Source organism: Panthera tigris, chromosome B1 (genome assembly GCF_018350195.1).
Source record: "Panthera tigris isolate Pti1 chromosome B1, P.tigris_Pti1_mat1.1, whole genome shotgun sequence".
Lineage (NCBI taxonomy): Eukaryota > Metazoa > Chordata > Mammalia > Carnivora > Felidae > Panthera > Panthera tigris.
The window spans coordinates 58,333,802-58,358,740 of record NC_056663.1 but is presented as its reverse complement, the minus strand read 5'-3'; the positions used below and the strand labels follow the sequence as shown (position 1 = coordinate 58,358,740).

At 42.4% G+C, this 24,939-nt stretch overlaps 1 protein-coding gene across 12 annotated transcripts in view; it reads right to left on the bottom strand.

Annotated features, from left to right (window-relative positions):
• The window catches only part of MFAP3L (microfibril associated protein 3 like), a 94,373-nt gene that overhangs the window by 60,303 nt on the left and 9,131 nt on the right, over positions 1-24,939 (bottom strand). For 3 of the 12 annotated variants that reach the window (XM_042983629.1, XM_042983630.1, XM_042983631.1), the window contains 2 exons: positions 13,272-13,438; positions 10,467-10,886 (listed from right to left, as the gene is read on the bottom strand). In XM_042983629.1, the coding sequence (XP_042839563.1) occupies positions 10,467-10,755 (289 nt within the window). In that variant the 5' untranslated portion in view covers positions 10,756-10,886; positions 13,272-13,438. Of the gene's footprint in view, positions 1-10,466; positions 10,887-11,496; positions 11,864-11,893; positions 11,914-12,952; positions 13,036-13,271; positions 13,439-24,939 lie in introns of those variants that run through there. The other 9 variants (XR_006216690.1, XM_015544225.2, XM_042983632.1 and 6 more) reach the window with 7 other exon arrangements.

The window sequence follows — 24,939 nt, the reverse complement described above, 5'->3', positions numbered from 1 at the left end:
AGCCAACAGACACACACGTATGCGTGCGCACGCACACACACACACACACCCCTTCCAAAGACTATAACGTCACAGGAGCTAAGGTTATCACCGCAAAGGTGATGTAAGTCTGTATCACTTCTTTTTTAAAGGCTGATACTAAGACTCTACATATTTCCTCTCAGTCTCAGCTTGACCGCTGGTTAGTGAAAAATAAAGATTTCTGTGTGTTCTACTACCAGATGCAGCCCTGAAAACAATGAAGATGGCATAGATTGCACTTTGTGGTCCTCCCACATCAGCTCTGCACCCAGGCTCACGAAGAATTTCCATATAGAACCCATCCAGCTGGGATCATCTTGAGAACGTTTTCTGTCTTGCACGTTACCATTCGCCTCAGTCTACAAATATCTTGCCCTGAGACTCATTCTGGAAGGGTCCTGGCTTTAGCTTTAACTTTACTTAAGAAAACAAGAACACCCACAATGACTGTCATAGGAAACCATCAGTGCTCTTCATGAAGTGCGTATACAGTGCAATTCTCGTGTATTTTAGATGGTAACTGGGCATGTCAAAGTTGTGCTGAATTTTCACTAAGCCGCATCACTTTAGCACAGATAAAAACCTAAAATGTCGGCAGCTGATGCCGAGTCAGATCTACATGCAACGATTCTGGAGGAAATAAAGAGGCGGATGTTAAACCGTGACTTTCTGAATATATTACCAAAGATTACATGTAAAATATTTCCCTAATGCCCTTGACAGTTACTCACTAATATATGCCCTGTGCCTTGCTCAGATTGTAACCCTTCGAAAGCCCTTCCTCCACTCCCGTCATCCACTCTGGTCCTATAAGGTGACCCTCACCTGAAGGCTTCACCCTAAAATACCGACACATGCAGTAGGAGAAGGGCTGCTAGAGTTTGCCCAGGAATCTGTCACAGTCTCCCCGAGAAACTCCAGGCACAAGAATCGCACATGAAAACCTCCCACGTGGGAGCAGAAGTAGTGTGGTGACAGTCTCTCCTTTGCAAAGAGAAAAGCTAACAGATGTTATTTCTTAGCCGTACTGCAGTGTGTATTTTATGCTGCGTGTGTGCACACACACACACACACACACACATAAAAGCTGACATTTTTAGAAGGGCAGTGATCTTTTTTTAATCTTGTTCAAGCGTTTAGTCAACAAACATTATTGAGTAAATTGCATTTGCAGCAGGTTCCACGCTCGACTGTACGAATACAAAGATGAGTTAGACAGGATCCCCGACTGAGAAAACCATCCGGCCCAAGGAGGGACACAGACGGCAACAAAGGACCGTGGCTCACTTGGCAAAGTGCCGGCCCAGGGCAGTGGGGTGGGAGCACCAGCTTCTTGGAGAGGCTTGGGGAACCGGGCCAGGATGAGGGCAGGCTGGGTGGTGCAGGTGGCATAGGAGCAATAGAGGGAACCCAGGCTGTGCTGCTGCAGCTGACAAACTACGTCCAAAACCAAGAAGGGCTAGGGTGGGGACAGGGCCGGAGAGGAATGCAGGGCCAGAATGTTCAAGAGCTTTGTATTTATCCTGTGGGAGAACAGGAACCCCTCACCCTACAGGACTTCCCCCTGACAAACAGGCCTTATTTCATTTCTTACAGCTGCCATAGGACCTTCCCACAGGTTTCCTCTCTGCCTGGAAAGCTCTCCTCCCTCCCGCCTCCAAGCCTTACCTCACCCCTTCTTAGCCCAGTTCAGACACCACCTCGCTGTCACCTCGCTACCTGAGAAACCTTCTCTGACCCCTGACTAAACCAGTGAAGAAAATCAGAAAGTCCAGAAGCAGATGCCGGTAAGCATGGGAATTTTAAAAATAAGGAAGATATTTTAAATCAGCAGGGAAAGGATATTGGGATAATTGACCATTCATTTAAAAGAAAAATGAAAATGAAGTTATGTTCCTATTTGATGTGATACATAAAAATAAATTCCAAGTATTCTGAAGATCTAAATGTAAATTAAAAGTATAAAATTAGGGTGCCTGGATAGCTCACTTGGTTAAGTGTCAGACTCTTGATATTGGCTCAGGTCATGATCTCACAGTTCCTGCTTGGGATTCTCTCTCTCTGCCCCTCCCCTGCTTACATGCTCTCTCTCTCTCAAAATAAATAAACATTAAAAAATATTTTTAAAAAGCATAAAGTTAATAGAGGATATAAAAACATTTTTACAAACTAGGGATACGAAGGCTTTTTAGGCATTTCAAGAAACTATAAAGGAAAACAATAATAGATTAGATTTCTCCACAATTAAAATTTTTACACTATAAAATACGTCATACTAAGTAAAAGTAAAAGCAAATGACAGAGTGGGAGAAAATTATGAATATTTGACAGACAAATGCTTACTAGGTATAAAACATAAAAAAAAAAACTCCTATAAATCAAGACAAATAACTCAAAAGAAAAAAATGGGGAAAGGATACAAATGGATAAATCACAGAAAAAAGAAATATGAATAGTGTCTAACTATAAAAAACATAACTTTTTTAAGAGTTTATTTTTGAGAGAGAGAGAGACAGCGTGAGCAGGGGAGGAGTAGAGGGAGGGAGACAGAGAATCCCAAGCAGGCTCTGTGTTGTCAGCATAGAGCCTGACTCAGGGCTTGAACTCACGAACCATGAGATCATGACCTGAGCCAAAGTCAGATGCTTATCTGACTGAGCTGCTCAGGCGCCCCCCAAAACATAACTTGCAACCTTTCAGAGTGCCAGAAAAAGAGGAAAGACACTGATTATACATTATGTTGCTGAGAGAACAGGGTAAGGGATGCTTACACACGTGGCAGTGGGGAGTCAGGTTGGTAAAACCTTTGGAAGGTTGATATGGAGGCATCTGTCAAAATTCAAAATGAATGTAGTCTATGACCTACTTGTAGACTTCTTGAAATTTCTCAAATCAGACAAGCCTAAATTGACTGAAAAAATATTAACGATATAAGAAAATCAAGGTAATGAGAAAAATCTTTTCAGGATAGTTTTTCTACAGGGACATGGTTCCAGAACTTTCCCCTCCTGCCAACATTCTCTGGGAGAAGCCATAACCTTGGTCCCAAGCCAGGAAGGTGGCTGACCTGGTACCACCGTGCTCACTGTGGGGCACACACACATGGAAGAGGAAGTTGCTCCAGACACTACGATGTCATGTCAATAGGACAGGGTCAGGTAGACCGTCCAGTAATGAGAGAAGCAGATCAGCAGCCTCATATGGCTACAGTCATATGATGGGAGTCACTGTGGCTCAGTGTGTAGCCAGTGTATGGCACTAGATCAGAACTATGGCTCATGCAAATGACTTCTGACCACATTACTGCTGTATAGAAATGAACAGCATTGATACATTCTGGAACTAAAGAATCATAAGGAAAGTGAGAACACAACCTACAAAGATACTATAATTACAGCTTCCTTCAAACACCGTGTCTACTACAATCCTAAATTTCTCCAGCTTTTCCTGAGGATCATGGAGCATTAGAAATTAAAATTATGCCCAAATACTAAGCTCTTAGAATTTCCCCCAAATTACTTATTCGAAGATAAGGATTTCTTTTTTCTTTGGAGATACCTTTCTGTGAATGTGTAAATAAGCTGACGTATGGTTTGTCTATGTCCCCAGTGAGTGGCATGAAAAGATTAAAACTCTGTTCACAATCCCAGTGAGATACTTAGGCTCTTGAGCTTTACATACCTATGGTTTTTAAGGAGGAGATTTCAACTGGCCAAAATAAGTAGGTTCTTTTCTTTTTTTTTAAGTTTATTTATTTGAGAGAGAGAGTAAGTGAGGGAGGGGCAGAGAGAGAGAGAATCCCAAACAGGCTCAGTGCAGGATCCAATATGGGGCTTGAACCCACAAACCGTGAGATCATGACCTGAGCTGAAATCAAGAGTCAACGCTTAACAGACTGAGCCACCCAGGTGTCCCAATACATTATTTTCTTGAGGCCAACTTTAAAAATTCTCATGTCGGTTAAGCGTTTGACTTCTGTGCTGACAGCTCAGAGCCTGGAGCCTGGACGCTTCAGATTCTGTGTCTCCCTCTCTTTCTGCCCCTACCCTGCTGTCTCTCTCTCAAAAATAAACAAACATTTTAAAAAGTTAAAATAAATTAAAAAAATTCATGTGGTAAGCGTTCCAATAAATGTTTAGGTAAACATAAAGGAAGTACAAGATTCACCTGAATATCGCATCGAATCGAGTCTTCAAATAAGAACTAGATGCACGTGTGTAGGTGTCTATAAATGTGGTACTTATCTTCCAATATGTGAAAAACAGACCACTGAAGAGAAAGGGTCCATGCCTTTTTACAAAACATAATTGAAAACAAATTTAGCACTGCATGGCTGCACCTGTTACAGGCTTATGCAGTAGATGACAGCTCCGTGAAGCCACTGCAAAGACTCTGGTTATAAACACTGCAAGCCGTAAGGGCTCTTATGCACCACTCCCCCAATCCTCCCAAGAGACCTCTTCAGAGGCTACCAGGGCAGCTCTCACAAGCTTGTTCCTACATCATGTGGAGTAAAGGTGGCCTGGGATAATACAGGCTTAGTTCAGCTTTCAGCTCAGGAAGGTGGGGGTGGAAGGCTATGCTGTTCACAGCCTGGAGTTACGCTCTGCTTAAAGGTATAAATAATATCTGAAAAGATTACCTACTGTCTTTTCACTTCCTGGCAAAGGAAACATATGACCCTCCAGCTAACTGGGTCTGGTGATCTTAATTTTTAGTGCCAAGTAATTCCACGCAGGCTAGTAAGTCTTTTCTGAGAACAGCTGCAGGTGGTTTTCCAAGACAAGGGCACCCTACACTGGGTTCATATAAATGACTTCCATTTTGGGGATTTCGGCTGTCATCCTTATCTGAGGTGGATCCAGAAGGGTCTTTTCACAGCTAAGACTATAGCACTCTGAGTTCATATCCCAAATGGAGCATAACTCATCCAAGAAAAACTATAAATGGTGGTTAGTTATCAGGTTGGCCCTTGACATGGATCAATTTGGAAAATGAGCCATAATAACTTAAACTACTTTTATGAAAGAATACATAATGGGTTCAAATAACTGACCTCAAGATCTACTTTGGAATGATTCTTTAGTGAGCAGAGGAGTGCTTCTTTGGGTTAGATCAGGGTCCCTGAGCTTTGACACCATTGACATTTTGTGCCGAGTAATTCTTTGTAGGGGTTTATCTTGTGCATTAAAGGATGTGTCGCAGCATTCCTTCCTTATACCTAGTAGATGCCAGTAGCATAATTTCCCCCACTTCCTTTCCCTCCTCCGCCAGGTTATGACAACCAAAATATATCTCCAGACTTTGCCAAATGTCCTCTGGGTGGAACACAGGCTCCTGCCAAGAACCACTGAGTTAGGCAGATGTAAAGTTCATCTTGTGTATAACACATTTAGTAATGTCCACATACGCTCACTGCTTATTCAGAGATAGAAGCATGTTGGATATCAACAGGTCCTGTGTACTCAAGAGTGATGGTGGGGCAAGGGGAAGCCTCTGATGAAGGAAAGGATTCCAAACTTGCTACCACGGCAGTCTCAATATTGTTTTGAAATTTCAAGTGACTCTTTTTTTTAAGTTTATTTATTTATTTTGAGAGCGAGTGAATGAGCACAAGCAGGGGAAGGGCACACAGAGAGGGAGAGAAAAAAATCCCAAGCAGGCTCTGTGCTGACACGGGGCTCAAACCTGAAAACCGTGAGATCATGACCTGACCCGAAATCAAGAGTCAGATGCTTAACTGACTGCGCTGCCCAGGCAGCCTGAAATTTCAAATAACTTTGAAGGGCTATAAATTTTTTTATATTAATTCAATGTTTTTAAGGTTGAGAGATCGAGATAGAGAATAAGAAATTACCCAGGAAATTATTTCCTGTCTTTTCAAAACACACTAGATTACGAAATAGAGATTTAGGCACTTGGAATCTATGGCTGCCAAAATATAGGGCGATATTACCAATAACAATAGCAGCAGTTGCCATTTACTGACAGCTGGACATGTTCCAGGCCACTGTGCAAAATGTTTAATACACAATAGTTTATTCAAGACGCTCAGCCCCACCTGCTAGTAAAAAAGGATTATCTCTATCTTACAAAAACTGTGGCTCAGAGGAGTTAAGGAAAGGCTATTGTGGGATTTCCAGTAATGTATTCCTAATTACACTAATTTTATTTCATGCCTTTGGTAAGTTGATTTTTCATCTCAGATATTTAATCTACTAAAAGAAGAATTCAGCATATTTTCGGTAGTTAATGCACTACTTCACGCCGATCTCAGAGGTAAAGGATGATTTATATTTACCGTGGGAACTGACCCTTCTTAGACGTGCATTAAGTAAGGAGGTCATATACGAACTAGTCTGAAAACAGGGCTGGCACAGGTTGTTGTCCCTTGCAGAAGTAGTGAACAGGCATTTTATAGTCTATTCCAAAAATTTGAAAAGTGGAGATAAATGCAAATAAATAAATAAGTGCAAAACTTATGGGGCTCCTGGGTGGCTCAGGGGGATGAGTGACCAACTCTTGATTTCAGCTCAGTTCATGATCTCACTGTCATGAGATCGTGCCTCCCCTCCCCCTGCCCCACCAACCATGGAGCTTCGAGCTGAGCGTGGAGCCTGATTGAGATTCTCTCTCCCTCTCTCTCTGCCCCTCCACTACTGGTGTGCAAATGTGAGTGCTCTTTCTCTTAAAAACAAAAACAAACAAACCAAAACCTGTAATAATGAATTCCACAATGCTAAAGTAGCAGAGGTGACAATTGGGAACTTTGTGCACTTTGGCTCCATTTACTCTGTGCATGTTTTACTTTAAAAGACAGTCTTTAGTTATTTTTGGTGGAAGAACGCTATAAGGGTGTGGAGAACCAATCCACAGAAGTCTCAGACCTAAGTTGGAAGAAGAATTTCAAACTTAATCGCTAACAAGGCAGAGGTGTTTGGCAAGGCCTCTGCTGGCTGACTTTCCTGAAATGCTCGTTATTTATCATCAAAGGTGCTAATGTGCATTTAAATGGCTTAAAGTCAGAGTACAAAGCCATGGCAAAAATACGCTGGATAATTAGTACCTGAAATAACTGGCACTTTTTTCATAATACTTTCTGACAACTGTTTATTTCTACTCACCTCAAGCAAAAGGACTTTGTGGTCATTTGTGGTTATGCATGTTATTGGAATTCTGAGCTATTTCTGTAATATGGGTGGTGGACTACCCCCAAAACATGTCCTTTAGTGAACGGCCAGAAAAAGAAAAGTCCTCCTCCAGAGACAGATTACACATTAGCCTGTCTCGATCCTCTGGACTTGAAGGAATGAGCAGCAGGGAAGGGCAGTGAAGCAGTTGACGCTCCCGCCAGTGACGGGCAGTAGCCCCACTCTTTCCAGGACCGGCAGGGCTGGCATGAATAATAGCTCTCTCACTTTCTCAGCATAAACGAGAAATGAAGTTGGTCCTTCCTAGTCACACAATGAATGGTGATGTGCTCCTAGATCGAGTCACCAGGTGATTTTGATGCTTTGTGTGTGTGTGTCACATATACATGTGACAGCACATATCCTGACACTGAAACTGATGTGGGTGATTACCATGCATTTTCCATCCAGGAAGGCTTCTCTCATTCACTCAGTCTGGGTTGGATGCTCTTCAACATTTTTCACCTAGCAAGACCCGAAGAGTGAGCAGATGCTGGTTGGACACAGAGGGAGAATAAATACTAGCTTGTCCACACTCTGGCCGTGTAATATCCTCTCTGTTCACTTGGTCCCTCATCTGTATACATGAGGATTAATAATATCTACCCGTCATGCTTACTGTAAGGATCAGAAATGGTATCTGTAACTTGGTATACGAGGGCTTAATCAATGGTTGGGATTGTTAATGAAAATTACATTAGTTTTTTTAGTTTGGTTTTAACAGTAGTCTATTGTATCTAGGTAATGTTCTGGGATATTAGCATCATTTTTCATACTATATTCATTCAATCACCTCTTTGTTGAGTTATAATGAAACACTGCTCCATTTAAACTTCTAGACTATTAGCCTGACAACTGAAATTTTTGTCCATGGTTATAATATGGGCATTTTCCCCATCAGAAAGAAAGAGTTAAAGACTTATGGGTCCTCTGATAGGCCATTTGAGCACTGAAGTTCTAATATTTCATGACGAGGAGTGTCATTTCTGCTATTTCTTATGTCTTGCTTGGTTGTGAGGTACAGTGTTTTGTGTATTGCCCTGTGTTCCTGACATTCTAGAATCACTCTTATTATGCACTGCAGTACAAAGGCTGAGCTGGAACATCAAGTACTAGTATCACATGAGTTCTTTTTAAAAATCTGCAGTGCATCTTCCTTGTGAGATTTGAAAATGGCTAACTGATTTATCAGCAAGACTGCTGGCTGCAAACAATACAAATGCTGGGTTCTGATGGAGCAGTTCTCTGTGCCACAAAGGCTTTTGCTGACTTCCCCTGGTTCTGGGGTTCTGGGCTTCTGCAGTCTGCTACTATGGACCACCTGAGTGCCACAGAACAAAAGGAAATCGAGCCATGTGGCTTCCATCTAGTCCAGCCTCCTAAGACACAGATCGAGAAGGCAGGTACAGAGTGTGCTTGCCAAGCCCGCGTTAATAGTTAGAACGACCTTTTCAACTGAGGCAACATGTGATCTCTCTGAAGCAGAAAGGCCCTACTTTAGGACTGCAATCAAAATGTGGTGACTGAAATTCAGGCCCCAGCACTGTGGTTCCCACAGTGTCTCCCTCTCTAGGACTCAGGGGTTTAGTGCCCCAGCTCCTTGGTACCGGTGATGACCCCATGCTTCAGTGTCCATGTGAAAGGTAGATTCAGGTCTGGAGTCCTTGTTCCCCTCAATTCAGTTCCCTTGTTATTCCCCGCGGCGGCCCAGCTCGCAGAAAGATCTGATGGAGTACGGCGACTTGAGTGTGTATATGTTACCATGGCTACTGCCCCCTTCACAAGTGTGGGATCACTTGCTTTTGACTTGGAGTCTGTGAGGAAGGAATGGTAGGGGTGGAAACCAACTGTGGGCTTGGGGTGGTGGTGTCTCTTCTTCTGTCACTAGTGAAGGTTCTAGTCACAGCCATTAACTGACAGTGGGACTTTGGGAAAACGTGGGTGGAAGAAGAGATTTGGATTACACTGTCTCTAAGTCCCTTCCAATTTAAAAATTCTATGGCCTCAAAATTTTACTCGGTGGGGATAGAGGTCCACTCTACCAAATTAAACAGACAGACATACATGTAACATGTGGTATTTTCACTGGAGGGAGGAAGCTTTGTCATGTTGTACATCCCTGAATGGTTAATTCAAAGCAATGTGAGAGTGCTACAATGAAACCCCAGATCCCAGGTAGTTGGACTGCTAGTGGCCTTAACCATGAGGGACACAGCGGTGAGCCACAAGTATGTAATGGCAAGGAAACTCCATTTGCTCAGCTCCTAAGGAGACATAAGGTATTAGCTTCCATTCTTTTCCAGAGTGAGATAAAATGAAGGAAAGAGATTAAAAACGTAGGTTTTCTTGGAGCAGAAACTCTCTGGGGATTATTCATTGCTTAAAGGGCTGTGGATGGAAGTACAACATGAATGAAAGGTGACAGAAACTAGTAAGCTGCTACTTCAGAACAATGGTCTTTTTACTCCCCCACCCCTACTTCACACAGTAAATGCTTTAGAAAGTACATTAACTCCTTCAGGTCAATTAGCTCAGGCTTGGGTTTTCAGACAAGTACTTCTCACACCTAAAACAAGAAGTGTAGTTATTCACAATGACCCAATCAATCCTCTCTCTGGCCGAAGTCTTTCCTGAAGCAGGCTCAGTGCTTATGTAGGTGATTCACATTTTTTGGCCAGAAATGCACTCATTAAAAACTAAGCATTCCCCTATTGCCACATGTTATTTCTTGCTACTGAATCTTCCGTCTTGGCCTCAGCTGCAACAATCTAGAAACTTCAGCCAGGTCTTCAGAAGCACAGAATGATCTCAAGTCGTGGCTGAGAACCTTGCACAGAGACTTCTTTTAAGAAGCGTGGTCTTTAAATCCACAGTCAATGAATTAAACTGACATTTAACCATAAACGCCTGCTATATTGTTTACTGGACCCAGCTCCATGACACAAAATAAAACTCCCTTATAAATGGAACGTATACTTATGGAAAATCCACTTTACATTCGTCCCTATAACATTTTGTATGCATTATGTTACAAAATTCCAAGAGGCTTGCCCTGTCTTCCAAGTCAAAAAGTGCAAACTATGAAGTAATTAGCGATTCGAATCCTTAAGAATATATATTTCTCCCTCTTGCCTTAGAGAAAGAAGACAAAATGAGATCCTTAAATCACTTGAATAGGAACAACTAACATTCAGAGTGCGGGTTCCAAAGTCCATGTTTATATCTTATGATATTTGATACAACTTGAAAGCCTACCTCCTCCTTTCTCCTCGTCTTCTGTCAGCAGCTTGCCAATGGAATTATACCACTTGAATTGTGGCTCAGGGATACCATAAACACTACAATTAATCAAGGCACTGTTCCCTTCCTTGACTATGATATGGTCAGTTCTGGCAATGATTACAGGCACAGAGCCCAAGACAATGTCAGTGCCATTTAAAGTGCTATTAGTCACACTCTTAGCAGCCGCTAGAGTGGATACTAGGATTAAAAAGGGCACAGTAGGTAGAAAGCACACAGGCAGATGGTTCTTCAGTCGATCCATCTTCTTTGCTTGCTCTATAAGGCAACAGAGACGGTTTGCCAATGGAATCTTCTATTGGACAACACGCTGTTCAGAGCAGGCCATGGGATAAACCTGTCCTGGATCCATAGAGTTGGTTCTTGATTAAGAACCTGTTTAAAAAAGAAAACAAACCCACACACATAAATATTAGCATTCATACTTTAAAAATATTATTTATAAAATGCTAGAAACCCAACTAAAATACAAACCTACATAATTTTTAAACACAGATTCAAAAGCTGTTCCAAATATTAAATTACACTTTTCACAGAAATCATAACAATATAATTTTGTTATTTTTGCTACTGAAATATATAGCTCTTAGTGGGAACAAATATACACTTTGTATGTTAAATTTATATTGCATTACTTCCGAGAGTTCCAAAACCAATTCAGGCTTCTTTCATTAGGCATTATGAGGTCTCTTTCCACCCTATCACCTATCGCTATTGCAGATGACCCGACTGTTCCCCTGGGGCTTCCTTAACTTCTTCTCCTCCAGTGCACATGACTTCCGGTTTATTCCAGTGGTCACAGCTTGGATGCTGCCAGGATTTGGAAGGGCTCCACCAGAATCAGTCTGGCATTCTCCTAACTCACCATTATGGCCTTCAGGATATGCCTTCCCCCTTTCATGCAATGCCCATGCTCCTTTGAGCTTCATACATCCAGCTCTCTCTGCTCCGTGTAACTGTTATCTACCAATTCCTGATTACTCACTGGATTTCCTGGTTTCAATCTTCATCTGTCTCCCAGAGGTAGGGGAACATCAGTATGAATGGGGTGACATTATGGTGGCTACACTTCTTAAGTTCAAAGACCTAACCTTCACCTATGTCTCTATCCTCCATTTCATCCACTAATCACATAAGCACACCCCGGATCTTTCATCTCTCCAAATTCTAAATTCTGAAATTCCAAGTAATTCTGAAGTTCTACATAACCATCTCTAACTGCACCCTACCATTCTTCAGATCTCTTACTCTCCTCACTGGACTTTCTAGCCCTTCTATTTTCCCTCAGTCTCTATCTCCACCCCCTCCCCACTCGACCTGTCTGCTTTACTTTGTCTCAGTCTAGATCCAATCCTGTAGACCACAATCCCCAATATCCTCACCTCTTGTCCTTCTGCCACAACTACCCTGCCAGTATACAACTGTGATCAAGCCAGTCACTTGGCATCCTGGCTCCTACACCCAGGAGGCTGGAGACCACTGGAGAGAATCATACAACCATGCCATTATTGCCAAACTAAAGGAACCATCTCCAACCCCAGCCAGGCCCTTGGTGACATTTGGCAATCTGTGTATCAGTGCTCAGGTAGTTCAGTATCCTTTGCACACAATGCCTACAGACACTTTCAGCTTTTGAATCAAATGCTTTAGTCCAGCTGTATTCTTAAAAGACAGCTTTCTCCTACTAGGGTGTGCAGCCAGGAATTCCTACTTTCCCACCTTTTGGAAAGAATCCTCGGCATCCTATCCTAAGTCCCTTCCCCATGCCCGCCATTTACTCCTCAAATGACTACATTCTGTATTTTGCCTGAAACAAACAGCTCTTGCTCAAGTCACCAGTCACTCCTAGTTGCCAAGTTTTCAGTCTTTCTCTTGCCAGATCTCTGTGGCATTTGCCACTATTAATTGTTCTTTCTCATGGGTTCCACATTCTGCTCCTCCCAACTGCTCTCATTATTCTTTACTGATTTTTCTTCTTCCCAGTCCTCAAAAGTTAGTCAACCCCTAGAATTTCATCATTGGCCCTCCTTTCTTTTTACCCTCAGCTCTTGCTAAAGTTCCATTCCCATGCCTTTATTACCACCTACAACCTAATAACTCTCAAATCCATGCCCTCAGTCCTGACTCCTTCCCGAATTTCTGACTGGTATTACCAACTGTCCACTGAACAGCATTACCAGAATGTTTTGCAGGTGGCTCAAAGCTAACATTCCCAAACCAAACTCATCTGCTAACTATGCTACATCTCCCACATCCCTTGTTTCAGTTCAGGGCACCACCATTAACTCAGATGTGCATGGATATAATCTTCGACTACTGCCCTCCTTCCCTCAGAACATAAATACAGGTTGCTGATTCCACCTCTTAAATATTGCTCTTATTGTTCCATCCCTTGTCTCCTCTGAGTGAGCCTCAGTTCAGCCTCCCTATCTTCTCCTTACCAGAAATGGTTGTGGTAGTCTTCTATATAATCTGCCTGCCTTCAGTCTTCCCCAGTTGGCAATCCAATCCTATAACCATTTTGCAACACAAAATCTATGGTGCCGTTACTTTACTTAGCAACATTCTGTGTTTCTGCCCTGTCTCCATGGTAGAATCCTCACTCTTTTTATTACCTTATTATAGTATTAATAATTACTGAACACCAACTATTAGGCAGACATTATTTAGGTCCTAGAGATAGAAGAGTACACAAGACAGATCTTTCCTGTGATGCGGATATTAGATTCTTGTGGGGAGAAGCAGACAATAAATAAATACCATGTAAGTAAGAATTTCAGCTAATGATGCATCCTTTGGAAAACACACTATGATGTAGTCAAGTGCTGAGTTAGGCAACCAAGGAGAACTTCACTGAGGAGGTGGGAACTTCACCAAGGAGATGGCCCCAGAGCTGGAGCCTCTTTAGGAATCAGCTGCACCTAGATCTGAGAGAAGAACATTCCAGAAAGAACAACAAAAGCAAATGGAACACTATAAGATGGGTCAGAGGAGTAGACAGGTCCAGATCACCTAGGACTTTGTAGGACCGAGTAAGGAATTTAGATTTTACCTAACGTTCACTGTCAAAGGAGTGACAGGATATTATTTTTAAAAATCAGCTTTGGGGTACCTGGGTTGCTCAGATGGTTAAGCGTCCAACTTCGTTCAGGTTGTGATCTCATGGTTCATGAGTTCGAACCCTGCATCGGGCTCTGTGCTGACAGCTAGCTCAGAGTCTGGAGCCTGCTTCGGATTCCATGTCTCCCTGTCTCTCTGCCCCTCCCCTGCTCGCCCTTTCTCTCTCTCAAAAAAAAAAAAAAAAAAAAAAAAAAAATCAGCTTTACTGTGGTATAGTTTACAAACAATAAAATGTGCCTATTTTAGTATACATTTTAGTGAGTATTGACAAATTTGTACACCCAGGTGACTCCCACAATAAACAAAATATAGAATGTTTCCATCATCACCAAAAGTTCCCTTGTGCCCTTTCCCAATGGTAGTTTTTACACTGATCCATTCCAGTATTTTTTTTTTTTTTGAGTGTATGTATGGCATGAGGTAAGGACCAAGGTTCATTTTTTCCCTGTATGGATATCCAGTTGTTTCAGCTCTTTTTCTAAAAAAGACTATCATGTCTTCAGTGGATTATCTTGCCTTCTTGTCAAAATCAGTGAATCTACTTGTAAACTCTTTATTCTGTTCCACTGTTTATGGCTACCCTTGTGCCAATACCATACTAAACTTTCTGTCTGCCTCATTTATCTTTACATCTGCACTGCCTGAAGTTATCCCTGACAATAAGTTACTGAATACATGAATCTCTCTCTAAAGGCAGAAATAATTATTCCAATTCTGTAGACAATAAAACTGAAGAGGTAAATAAATTAGGGGTGATAAATCAGCTTCAGGCCATATATTTTTTCAGTGGGAAAGACAAAAGAGTTTTCTTAGTGCTGGAGACTTCCATACTCCCCCGTGGACTTGAGTGCCTTCCTGCCCCAGGAAGGCCAACACATTTTTCCACCAGCAAGAATTGTGGTCTAAGGGAGATAGCATGGGTTGCACCAGCATGACACATACCCTGTTATGACTTTGTAAATGTTTTCTTGGCTAAACTTGTGGTTTCCTTTTAACAGGGAAGTTGTAAAGCTGATCTATTCAGTACAGAATGGTTGTTAAGAGCATGGCCTCAGGTTGTAGGTAGACTGGCTCAAGATCTGGGATCTAAACACTCTTACTGGCTATGTGTTTCTGGCCAAGACCTCACCAAGTACAGGACAATTATAAAGATTCATGATCAAATGCACATAAAGCACTTACACAATGTTCAGCTTGATAAACAATAATTATTAGGATACTGTGTATAATAGCATCCTTTGCTGAAATTATGCTTCTCAAGTTGACTTTTGTTATAGCATTTAAAGGGCATACCTTGTTCTTGGATTTGTTTAATATATTATTGGGTGCCCTCCCACCACCAGAAGCAATTACAAATGATTTTCAGCACTGGGTCCTTTGGCAGGGACTTGAGTCTGAAAATACATGAGCTGTCCCTCTGGGCAGACACTGCACTGAGCATCTTGAGGACAGTGTCTGGAGTCACTCCTCTCTGACCCCCTGATGTCTACGCCAGAGCAGATGCCTGACTAAATAGCTTAGGGGAGAATGAGAGACAAGACAAAGTATGAAGTAGTTTCTAACAAGTGTGTGTAGTAAATATACTGTAACATTTTTTTTCCCCACAAGTAGGAAGAAGGCAACAAGTGGAGGATCACACTAAGGTTTAAAATGCAGAACCCGAGGGGTGCCTGGGTGGCTCAGTGGGTTAAGCCTCCTCCGACTTCAGCTGGGGTCATGATCTCACAGTTTATGAGTTCGAGCCCCATGTCAGGCCTTGTGCTGACAGCTCAGAGCCTGGAGCCTGCTTTGGGTTCTGTGTCTCCCTCTCCCACTTGCTCTCTCTCTCTCTCTCTCTCTCAAAAAAAAAAAAAAAAAAAAAGATTAAAAAAAATTTAAATACAGAACTTGAGAACTGTTTTCAAACAAAGGCTGGCCGCTGTGGTTTTCTACTTTCACACACATTGTGCCAGCAAGAATGAACAGGATGGAACAGTCTCCTCTTCTATATTTTAATAATGTCTGTGGGCACTTTGGGCTAGAAACACAGTAACTGTTCCAGAGCTTAACTAGTTCCCTCAGAGACCCTGGTAGGCATGGAGTGGGGGTAGGGGTGGGGGGCAGAGGTCTTGATTTTATTGCAGGGATTTCAGTTAACAAACTCATTCCTCCCTCCCCCACCTCGCTCCCATCCTTTCCCACTTTGAAAAGTTACCAAGGCACAGAAAGTACAATGTGTAATTTGTAGGTTGTTTGTGTCAGTGCATTTTTGCTCTAAAACTCTCTGTGAACATTTATTTTTGAAAACAGCGTGTTTAACTCATCAACGTTAATGATTTAAAAGGTTTTAGTAGGAATTCACCAGATCTCATACCATGCCCTTTCAGGTCATTTTTTTTTTAAAGTATTTTTTAGGTATTTACTTGAGTATTTATAGCTGGGCACACTGCTAGGGGTCTGGGACAGGGGGTAGGGTGTGAGAGTGCTACAAAGCTCAATAAGCCATAGGCCATGTCCACTTATAATCTACGAGGGAGAGAGATCCAGCTGATTTCAGTATGTTCTCCAGGTGCAGTGAGCTTAGGGGTGGGTAGGCAGAGGAGGTAGAAGGCTGATCTGGGTGAGGAGGCTTGGAGGAGATGTTTGTTGATAGCCTGCCCAGCATGCATTCCAAATCCCACCTTCCCCCTTCCTACAAGCCTCATGGCTCTCACAGCCTTCCCAGTTCTAATCTTCCACTGCACCTGCAGCTTGTACCAAACTTTTAACACTCCTCCTTGGCATATGATCTTGCATTTTTTAGTTCTGTGTTGAGGAAACTTCTTTTCAGTTGCAAGGAGAGCTCTTTGATGGCAGAAACTCTGGCATATAGCTCTGTAAAGTATCCTTAATACTGGGCCCACAGTATTGTGCACACACTTGCTGCATGAAGCCACACTTTCTTGGAATTCAATGGCAACTGTTTCAGAGTAAATTCACAATGTGTTACCAGAAGAACATAAAGACATCATGTCACTTTGGGCACTGGAGAAATATTCTACAAATGTACTCTGTGTAGCTTGTTGGATTTTACAGACAGCAATGTGAAAAGTTCAGTTAATAACACTATAACATTGTGAAAGACATTTTAGCCACCAAAGAATAAACCACGAGTACTATAATCCAGCAGCTTAAAATGCAGTCAGTCCTTCAAAATACAAGAACAAAGGCCACAGAGTCAAAAACCAGGGTTTAACAAAAGCTACAATGGACAAATTGTTAAGCTTCATGTGTTTGCTCATGGCCTTTGGGAAAACTTTCATAGAATACTTATGTTCTATAAATAAAACAAAAGAGAAAATATTTAGCAAACATCTAATGTCCTTTTTTAATTCAACCTCTTCCCTACTTCCCGATTGTACTTCATCTTAAAAACGTGTAATAAAATGCTTTGTTGGATCTTATTTTTGTTTCTTCACCTATAATAAAACATGACTATTGACCATGTATTTCTGGAGTTGGGAGGAAAAGGGCCCCTTGTTTAAGGGTGTTTTGGACTAAATGAATATACATTATTGTTTTTTCTTGGCACTGTTCACGCTGGCATTTCCTCATCAACTACGATGAGTAATTTTATAGTTACATAACTGGATTTTGTAACAACATCTACTGAGAGTTATCACTTTTTTCATTTGTACACAAATGAGGCCATAGGCACGAAGGCTGCCTTTTAGTTTAAAGCACACTCTTGACAGGTTTCTACTCATGAAGCAAGAAGAAATCCCAACTTCATGTGAAATGAAGAGGGACACTAATATACTCATTACATCATAAACAATAACTTTTTAAAACTGGTAGCCAACTGAGGCCATTTTGGTTATGGCCCAATTTTGGACTCCCCTAACTTTTTTAAAGATCAACATATACTGAGTTTTTAGGTAGTTAAGGTGGTGTCTGAGTATGGACTATGAGAATCCAAAATCAAAAAGTCCAAACATTTGTAGAAAAAGAATGTTCCTGTAGCAATTACTACTGTCCAGGATCAAATCATTTAAGTGCTAAATCCACTAAGTTTTATCTCAATGTCCATCCAGTCATATTGCAAGAAGATTCATACTATCTTTGTTTCTTCCTTATGAATGGTCTAAAATCTATTTGTGTAGAGATCCTTGATGCCTCTAATAACACAAAGATAATTCCTGACTCAGGTGGCAAATGTGATCATTACATGAAAGTATGTAAGAACATTGTTTTTGGGTTACTTTTAGAAGCACCCAGACAGGTCAGTTCAATCCAAATCAATACACATTAATGGAGAAATTTTTCTGTGCCAGGCACACTGCTAGGGATGAGGAATACAAAGTTAAGACACAGTCCTTACCCCCTGTCATCCACAAATCTAGTGGGGGAAGAGAGAAATTGGCAACAGTTAAAGACAATGTGATAATTGCCCCATCGGAGAGAGGTCGAAGATCTGCTGGGGTACAAGAGAGGAGACCCAAGTGGTCTGGAAGGGCCAGGAAGAATAATCTATAAGAAGTGGCCCTTTAGTTTAATCATAGAAGAATTCACTAAGTAGGCCAAGGAGAGAAGCTGACCCAAAAAGGAGGAAGAGCATATTCAAGGAAATGCTGAATGGAGAGAACCTGGCACAACTGGGGAAATACAAGGAATTAGGTACTGCTTGGTGGTATGCAGCAGGGGGAAGGTTGGCTGGTCCAAATAATGAAGCGAACAGTATGTAATACCACGGATGGGGTGCGCTCACAGGTTCTGGAAGGGGAAAGTGACATGGCCAGTTCTGTGTTTAGAAAGATCACTTTGCTCAGAGTGTGGCTGATGATGGAGAGGTGGCTAGGGGCCTACTATAATATCCAGGAAGGACAGAAAGAGTAGGGCCATGGACTAAAAGCATTGGGGAAGGAAAGATGTGGGCAGATCCAAAGGAAGTACAGGAATTAGAAAGTACGGGACTGAATGACTGCCTGACTACACAGCAGGTGAAAGTAACCCCCAGCCCTGTGGAGTAACAGTGCCTATGGTCACACTAACAGCTCTCTGAAGAAAGGAGTGTTTCGTTTGCTAAGAACCAGTGCCTGGCACTGCGTGTGGAATCCACATGAACACATGAGTTAGGAATTTCAACCAACAACTCTCTGGGGCTGCAATGCCCGGTCGCTTTTACACTTGGATGAAGGCCTGTCTGCTGGCCGTGTGGCTGAGTGGAGCCTGTGGTGGCCCTTGCCTGTTCCACTAACCTCTCCTCCTGCCTTCTCTCTCTCCTGGCCTTGCAAGTCCTGGCTGATGGAAGGTCTGTGAAGGCAAGCGACAGCAGTGACACTTAAATTTACGAACTGTCACAAACTGAGAGCTACATGGCTGCATATCATGGGAAGAAGTAAGGCTGTCTCATGAAAGCAGCCGGCCCCTGGAAGGAAAAAGAGACAAGAGGCTTCATGGCATTCTTGGCACACCCTTTGTCTATTAACTGCGTGGCATTAGGATAATTTACAGCTACTTACTGGGTAGAACAAGATATATACCCTGACTTGCTGGACCGCTGTGAATGGCCACCAGATGAGCTCTTTAAGCTCACTGGAACAATTCAGAAGGAGCTAGAACAAAAGGGTCTCAATCCTGTCTTATCAACTGCACTAATGATAAGGCCTCTACAGGATTTTACGCTTTGTTATTTTTTCTATACACCAAAGGCACATACTTTTCAAAAACCGATCTGTTTTAAATCACTGTTTTTCAAACCTGAAAATGAACTCTATGCCGAGAGATGCCATCTTTGCAACACTTTATTTTTGGTGGTGCGCCACGTTAAGAAACCACTCTTGGATCTTCATCACAATTTTCCTACGTGTATGTTTTTCTGATTAAAAGCAAGGCTGATATAAAATAAAGTTCTCAGAAATATAATGTTTGAAAAAAGAGGAAGAGGGAAAGAACTACAGTAAAGGTTTTCCTACACAGATACGATTAGGCAAGATAGAAACGGGTCTATCATACATATTTGTTCACATCACTAGAATATTAGAGCTGGAAAAACTTAGATGTCTTTTTATAAAGGTTTTCCTTTATACAAGATGAGGGAGGCCCAGAAAGGATGAGCGACCGCCCAGGGTCACACGATTGAGTGGCTCAGAACCAGGATAAAAAGCTCATGCCTAGAATGGGCCTGAATGACCTCACAGTCTCTTGGTTTCAAAAAGGCACTGTTTGACTTGTCCCAGTGGTCGAGACCTGCATTGAGCGCTATTCTAATCACAGTATATCTTTTGGAAGAGTTTACTGATGCTTCAGTGAATATTTAGTTTCTTCAAATTCTCATTCTAAGTGAATAGGCTAAAACAGTTTTGGGCCCAATGAATGCAAATCCTTAGTTGATCAGAGAGATATTTCCTCCAAAATCTGATGGTCCAGGGAATAAACCCAACCTGGGAGATGAATACAAATAGGACAGATGCACTGGTGGATGGTGCCTTTGTGCTACCAGCCCAATACCAAAAACACGTTACAACGCCGATGAAAGGTTTAAGACACTGTCTTGGCATTGTTTTTTTTCAACCTCTGACACACTCATTATCAGATTTTATACACATATAAAGCCCAAAGCTGGTTCAGAAGCACCTGTTTCTGTCTTTTTCTTCCTGTCCCTGTCACTACTTTTTCCAGTATCTTCTCCCTTTAAAAAAATGTATCCTTTCAAAATATTTTCCCTACTCACTTGGAGTGTGTATATACAGATTCCTATTTTCTTTCTAGTACAACTAATTTATGTCACTGCTAATCTATAGCGCTATTTCTGCCAACTTTCAATTCTTGTTTTCATTTCATCTCAAGCCCATTTCCTCAGAAGTTCCTGATATATTAGTATATTAAGCTAGAGAGAAGCCAGGCAGGGGCTGATGGGCATCTGGTAGCCCGGACACATCGATGAGTGCGAACGCTTCTCTGGCCTGGAAAACTGACCAGGGGATCCATGGTACGAGGGAGATACTTTATCAAGGTGCTGACCCCTCGCCGCCTGCCTGCAGATCCAGGCTGGCCAGCACTCCACCTGAACAGAGGCAGCAGACACATGTCCCCATGCAGCCTGCACAGCACACTGTTGCATCAATCAGGAGGCAATATTCTTACCGGGCTTTCCTAAATAGGATATACACTTAGAGGCAATTGCAAACAATTACATTTTCTTGTGGATTCTGGTATATTTTGTAAACTCTTAAGGCCTTGATAGTGAAAGCACCTTTTTTAGTTTCCCTACTTGACAGTACAGAGACAGCTTCCCACCTGGCCAAATGTAATGCACTTGTGGGCAGTTTTCCATAGACATGATATTTACAAAGCATGGTTGATGATGTTGTGCTTGGACAGCCAATGATAAAGCTATTTCACTTACTATGAGTGTGAAGGATAGCATTAATAGGACCCAACTAAGACACAGAGTGATGTCTAATAGGAATACATCCAGGTCCAAGTGACAGCCTCTTCCCATTGGTCTCCTGGTAGCCAGAGAACTGAGATCATAACTTTGCCCATACTGAGCAAAGGGGTGGAATTAGGTTCCTAGGATAAGAAATGGGATGGGCCCTGTGGTTAAGGTTGAGAACGGAAACTTTGGGGTGAGGTGTGAAGCACGCACTAGTTAAGCACTTTAGGATTGATTAAAACCCACAAACTCCTTTCCTCAGTTTTGCCATTAGATGACCTCTGGGAGTCAGCTGATCCCTCTGAGCTTCTGACCTGCCTCTTAGGCCCTTCCTGTCTACCATTCTATGACCATGACAACCGGGAGTGGGACTGGGGATGGCCAAGAGATGGAATGATGAGCGGTGGAGAGAAGAGGGAAAGAGCAAGGAGTGTTTGTGTTCGATGAAGATCCCACCGCAGAGAATTCAATCAGGGCAAAGAGTTGTGACTGCCATGCCATTTGTGACTTGCTGATGGCTCAGATACCAGCTTGTGTGTCATATATCACACGGTAACTTGTTCTCTGTAGGGAATGTGACTTCTTGAGTGGTTCTCACATCCTAAGCAATATAATGAAAAAGAAACAGACTCAAGCTCCCAGGGCCTTTGAGCCTTCCATCCACACCCTTCCCACACTGCTGAGGATCAGCTCAGACTCCTGTAGGGCTATACCACTGGGGGGGGGGGGGCTGGTTGAGGTAGACCAGAGTCCCCATCTAGAGCCTTGAAATCTTCATTTCACTTGATAATTCACTATAGAAAGGTCTTCTATGTGCTCTTGCAATTTGGGGATATAATCTTTATCATGAAAATTCCACCACAACAAAATGTGATTGTGCTCATATATATATTGATTGCCCTAGAAACCAGGCATTCATTACTCCCCCCGCCACCCTACCACCGCCACTTTTTAAATGACTACTAACAATCTGTGCGTGGGGAAGCTTCAAAAAAAATTAGAGTGAAACATGAACACTTTTTAAGTTATTACCATGTACATTTCCAAGGGTTCTTCATTCAAGTAATAGCCAGAGAAGGCGTTCCCAGAGCCTCTACAATATTGGACTCCTAGCAGCCTTGTAATCTTCATTTCTGACCTCTCCACCCCTCTCTCACTCCCTGCCAGCCACACGGGGCCCTGCTAGTCCTGGAACGTGCCAGGTATACAGAACCCTTGCACTTACTGTTCCTTCTGTCTGAAACAAGTCCCTATGATGCCTGCAACGTGCACTCCATACATTTTCTTTCTCAAGTGCCACCTCATCAGCAAGGCCCTCCCTGTTCATCTTACAAAAATTAGTGTGCTCTGCCCCTACCCCCATCACTCCTTGTCACCTTTACCCTACCTTTTTCTTCAAACCATTAACTACCCTGTATGTATGCACGTGTCTGCTCCTACTAAGATGTGAGCTCCTGGTTGGACAGGCTTCTGTGGTTGACATTGTTCACTGTTGCACCCCTGTGTCTGAAAACATGCTTTGCTCATAGCAAGGACTTGGAGATCTGCTGAGTTAATTTATACTAGTTATGTGCCCTCTCATTTAGACATATTACTAACTTACTGGGCATCTACATTTGCCCTGCATTTCCTACAAATTCCACCCATTTCTTTTTTTTTTTTTTTTAAGTTTATTTTACTTTGACAGAGACAGAGAGAGAGCACGAGCAGGGGAGGGTCAGAGAGAGAGAGAGAGAGAAAGAGTGAATCCCAAGCAGGCTCCATGCCATCAGCACAGAACCCACTGTGGGACTCAAACTCATGAACCATGAGATCATGACCTGAGTCACTATCAAGAGTCAGACGCGGGGCGCCTGGGTGGCTCAGTTGGTTAAGCATCCGACTTCAGCTCAGGTCATGATCTCACAGGCTGTGAGTTCTAGCCCTGCATTGGGCTCTGGGCTGACAGCTCAGAGCCTAGGGCCTGCTTCAGATTCTGTGTCCCTCTCTTGCTCTGCCCTTCCCTCGCTCATGCTCTCTCTCAAGAATAAATGAACATTAAAAAAAAAAACACAAAACTTAAGAGTCAGATGCTTAAACCAACTGAGCCAGCCAGGCACCCCTCTACCCATTCTTAGAAATTGTGGGTAACTAGGTCTATTCCTCACCATGAAACTGACTTTAAAATATAAACCAATATTTCTCTAAAGGTCGGTCTTCAGAAACACATCCTTCCTTACACAGAGCCCTGAGAGGCTGAGCTGCTCCAAACACAGCCTATGAGCAGAGGCTGAGGGAATCTGGTCTGTCAGAGGACTTGGAGTCACTGTCTGACATGAGTAATGTATCTGGAGACTGTTTTTTGTTTTTTTTTTTTAATTTTTTAATGTTTATTTTTGAGAGATAAAGAGAGAGAGAGTGAGTGTGGGCAGAGGAGGGACAGAGACAGAGGGAGACACAGAATCTGAAGCAGGCTCCAGGCTCAGCTGACAGCTCAGAGCCCCATGTGGGGCTCGAACCCATGAACCCTGAGATCATGACCTGAGCTGAAGTCATGGCTTAACCGACTGAGCCACCCTGGTGCCCCTCTGGGGACTATTTTCTATGCCTGAAATACACATTCTTTTTATTGTGGAGATGAAAAGCAAACGCCTACTTAATTTATACCTCAAAATGTCGAAACCATTCCTCACTTCTTATCTCTCCATTTGTTTGATTAAGCCCATTCAAATTCACAGTGTAGGAACTGGATTACCCGGGGTTTCTTCTTTCAGCAGAGTAAAATTTCATCTATTTGAAAAAATATGCTCAATAACTGAAGAAGGTGGTTATAAAAGCTTTTCCTCCTTCCTCCTTTACCAGCTTATTAACACAAAGTGGAATTGCATAATGAATTATTTCTCTGAATCACGTATGCCAAGTGTGTTTCATAGACACTAAGAACTGCATCTTAGTGAAAAACAGATCGGGAGAGATCCTGTAATTCAAACTCGATTTGATTTGTTATTAAGAGCACGGCAACAATGTCCCTTATGCTCATCTAGCATTCATGGTTTATGAAACAGTCCCACAGAAGGTATCCCATCGGAGTCTCCCACAGCCCCAGGACATGGGCAGCCCCATACTGACAGCGCAAGGGCAGAGCCCATGAGTGGAAGCCCCTCACAGGACCTCATCTTCTCTCACTCCAGGGCCCTGGTAACCCATGCGCATCTATCAGGAGTGAATACCACAGCTTGGCCAAACTGTCTAAATGCCATAAGTGCCCAAACGGTCATCATGGTTGTTTAAAATGAATACTTTCAAAATATTGATAATTGTTTTAAAAATTATTTAAAAAGTCTGGACGTAAGAGCAATCTCTTTCAAAATCTGGTTGAATTTGAATAATCTTCTAGTTGAGTTTAGTGCATATCCTAAGATCAATCTTTCTCCTTCAAAGTTAAGTGTTTTTCAGTGTGACAATATGGAAAATTACCTTAACTAAACAAACACACAAACAAACCACCACCGCCGCCCCCCCCCCCCAACAAAAAAAACAGAAGAAAGTTGAAAATACGCATTCATTGACTGCCACACGGGACTTCTGAAGAAAGCTTTGCCATTCTCTCAGCTTTGACAGAAAGAGGCCCTGAGCACACTTGCCAGATGTCCTTAATGATTTCTCACCTCTGCAGATTCATCTAAGTGATAAAAAATTAGGAGCCGGTTATATCAATAAGCTGAACTCAAAGTATTTATGAGGCCACTATTATCAGTTTAGTACCAATTGCTGTGGGGATTTAACAAAATTTAAAGGCCAGTTCTTTACACTAATGGTGCTCAGAATCTTGGTGATTCTTGCATACAAAGCAATATATAATTAAGCACTAAACTGGGTAAATACCACAGAAATTCAGAGGAGGGGCAGCTGGAAAGGTCACAGAATGTTCCC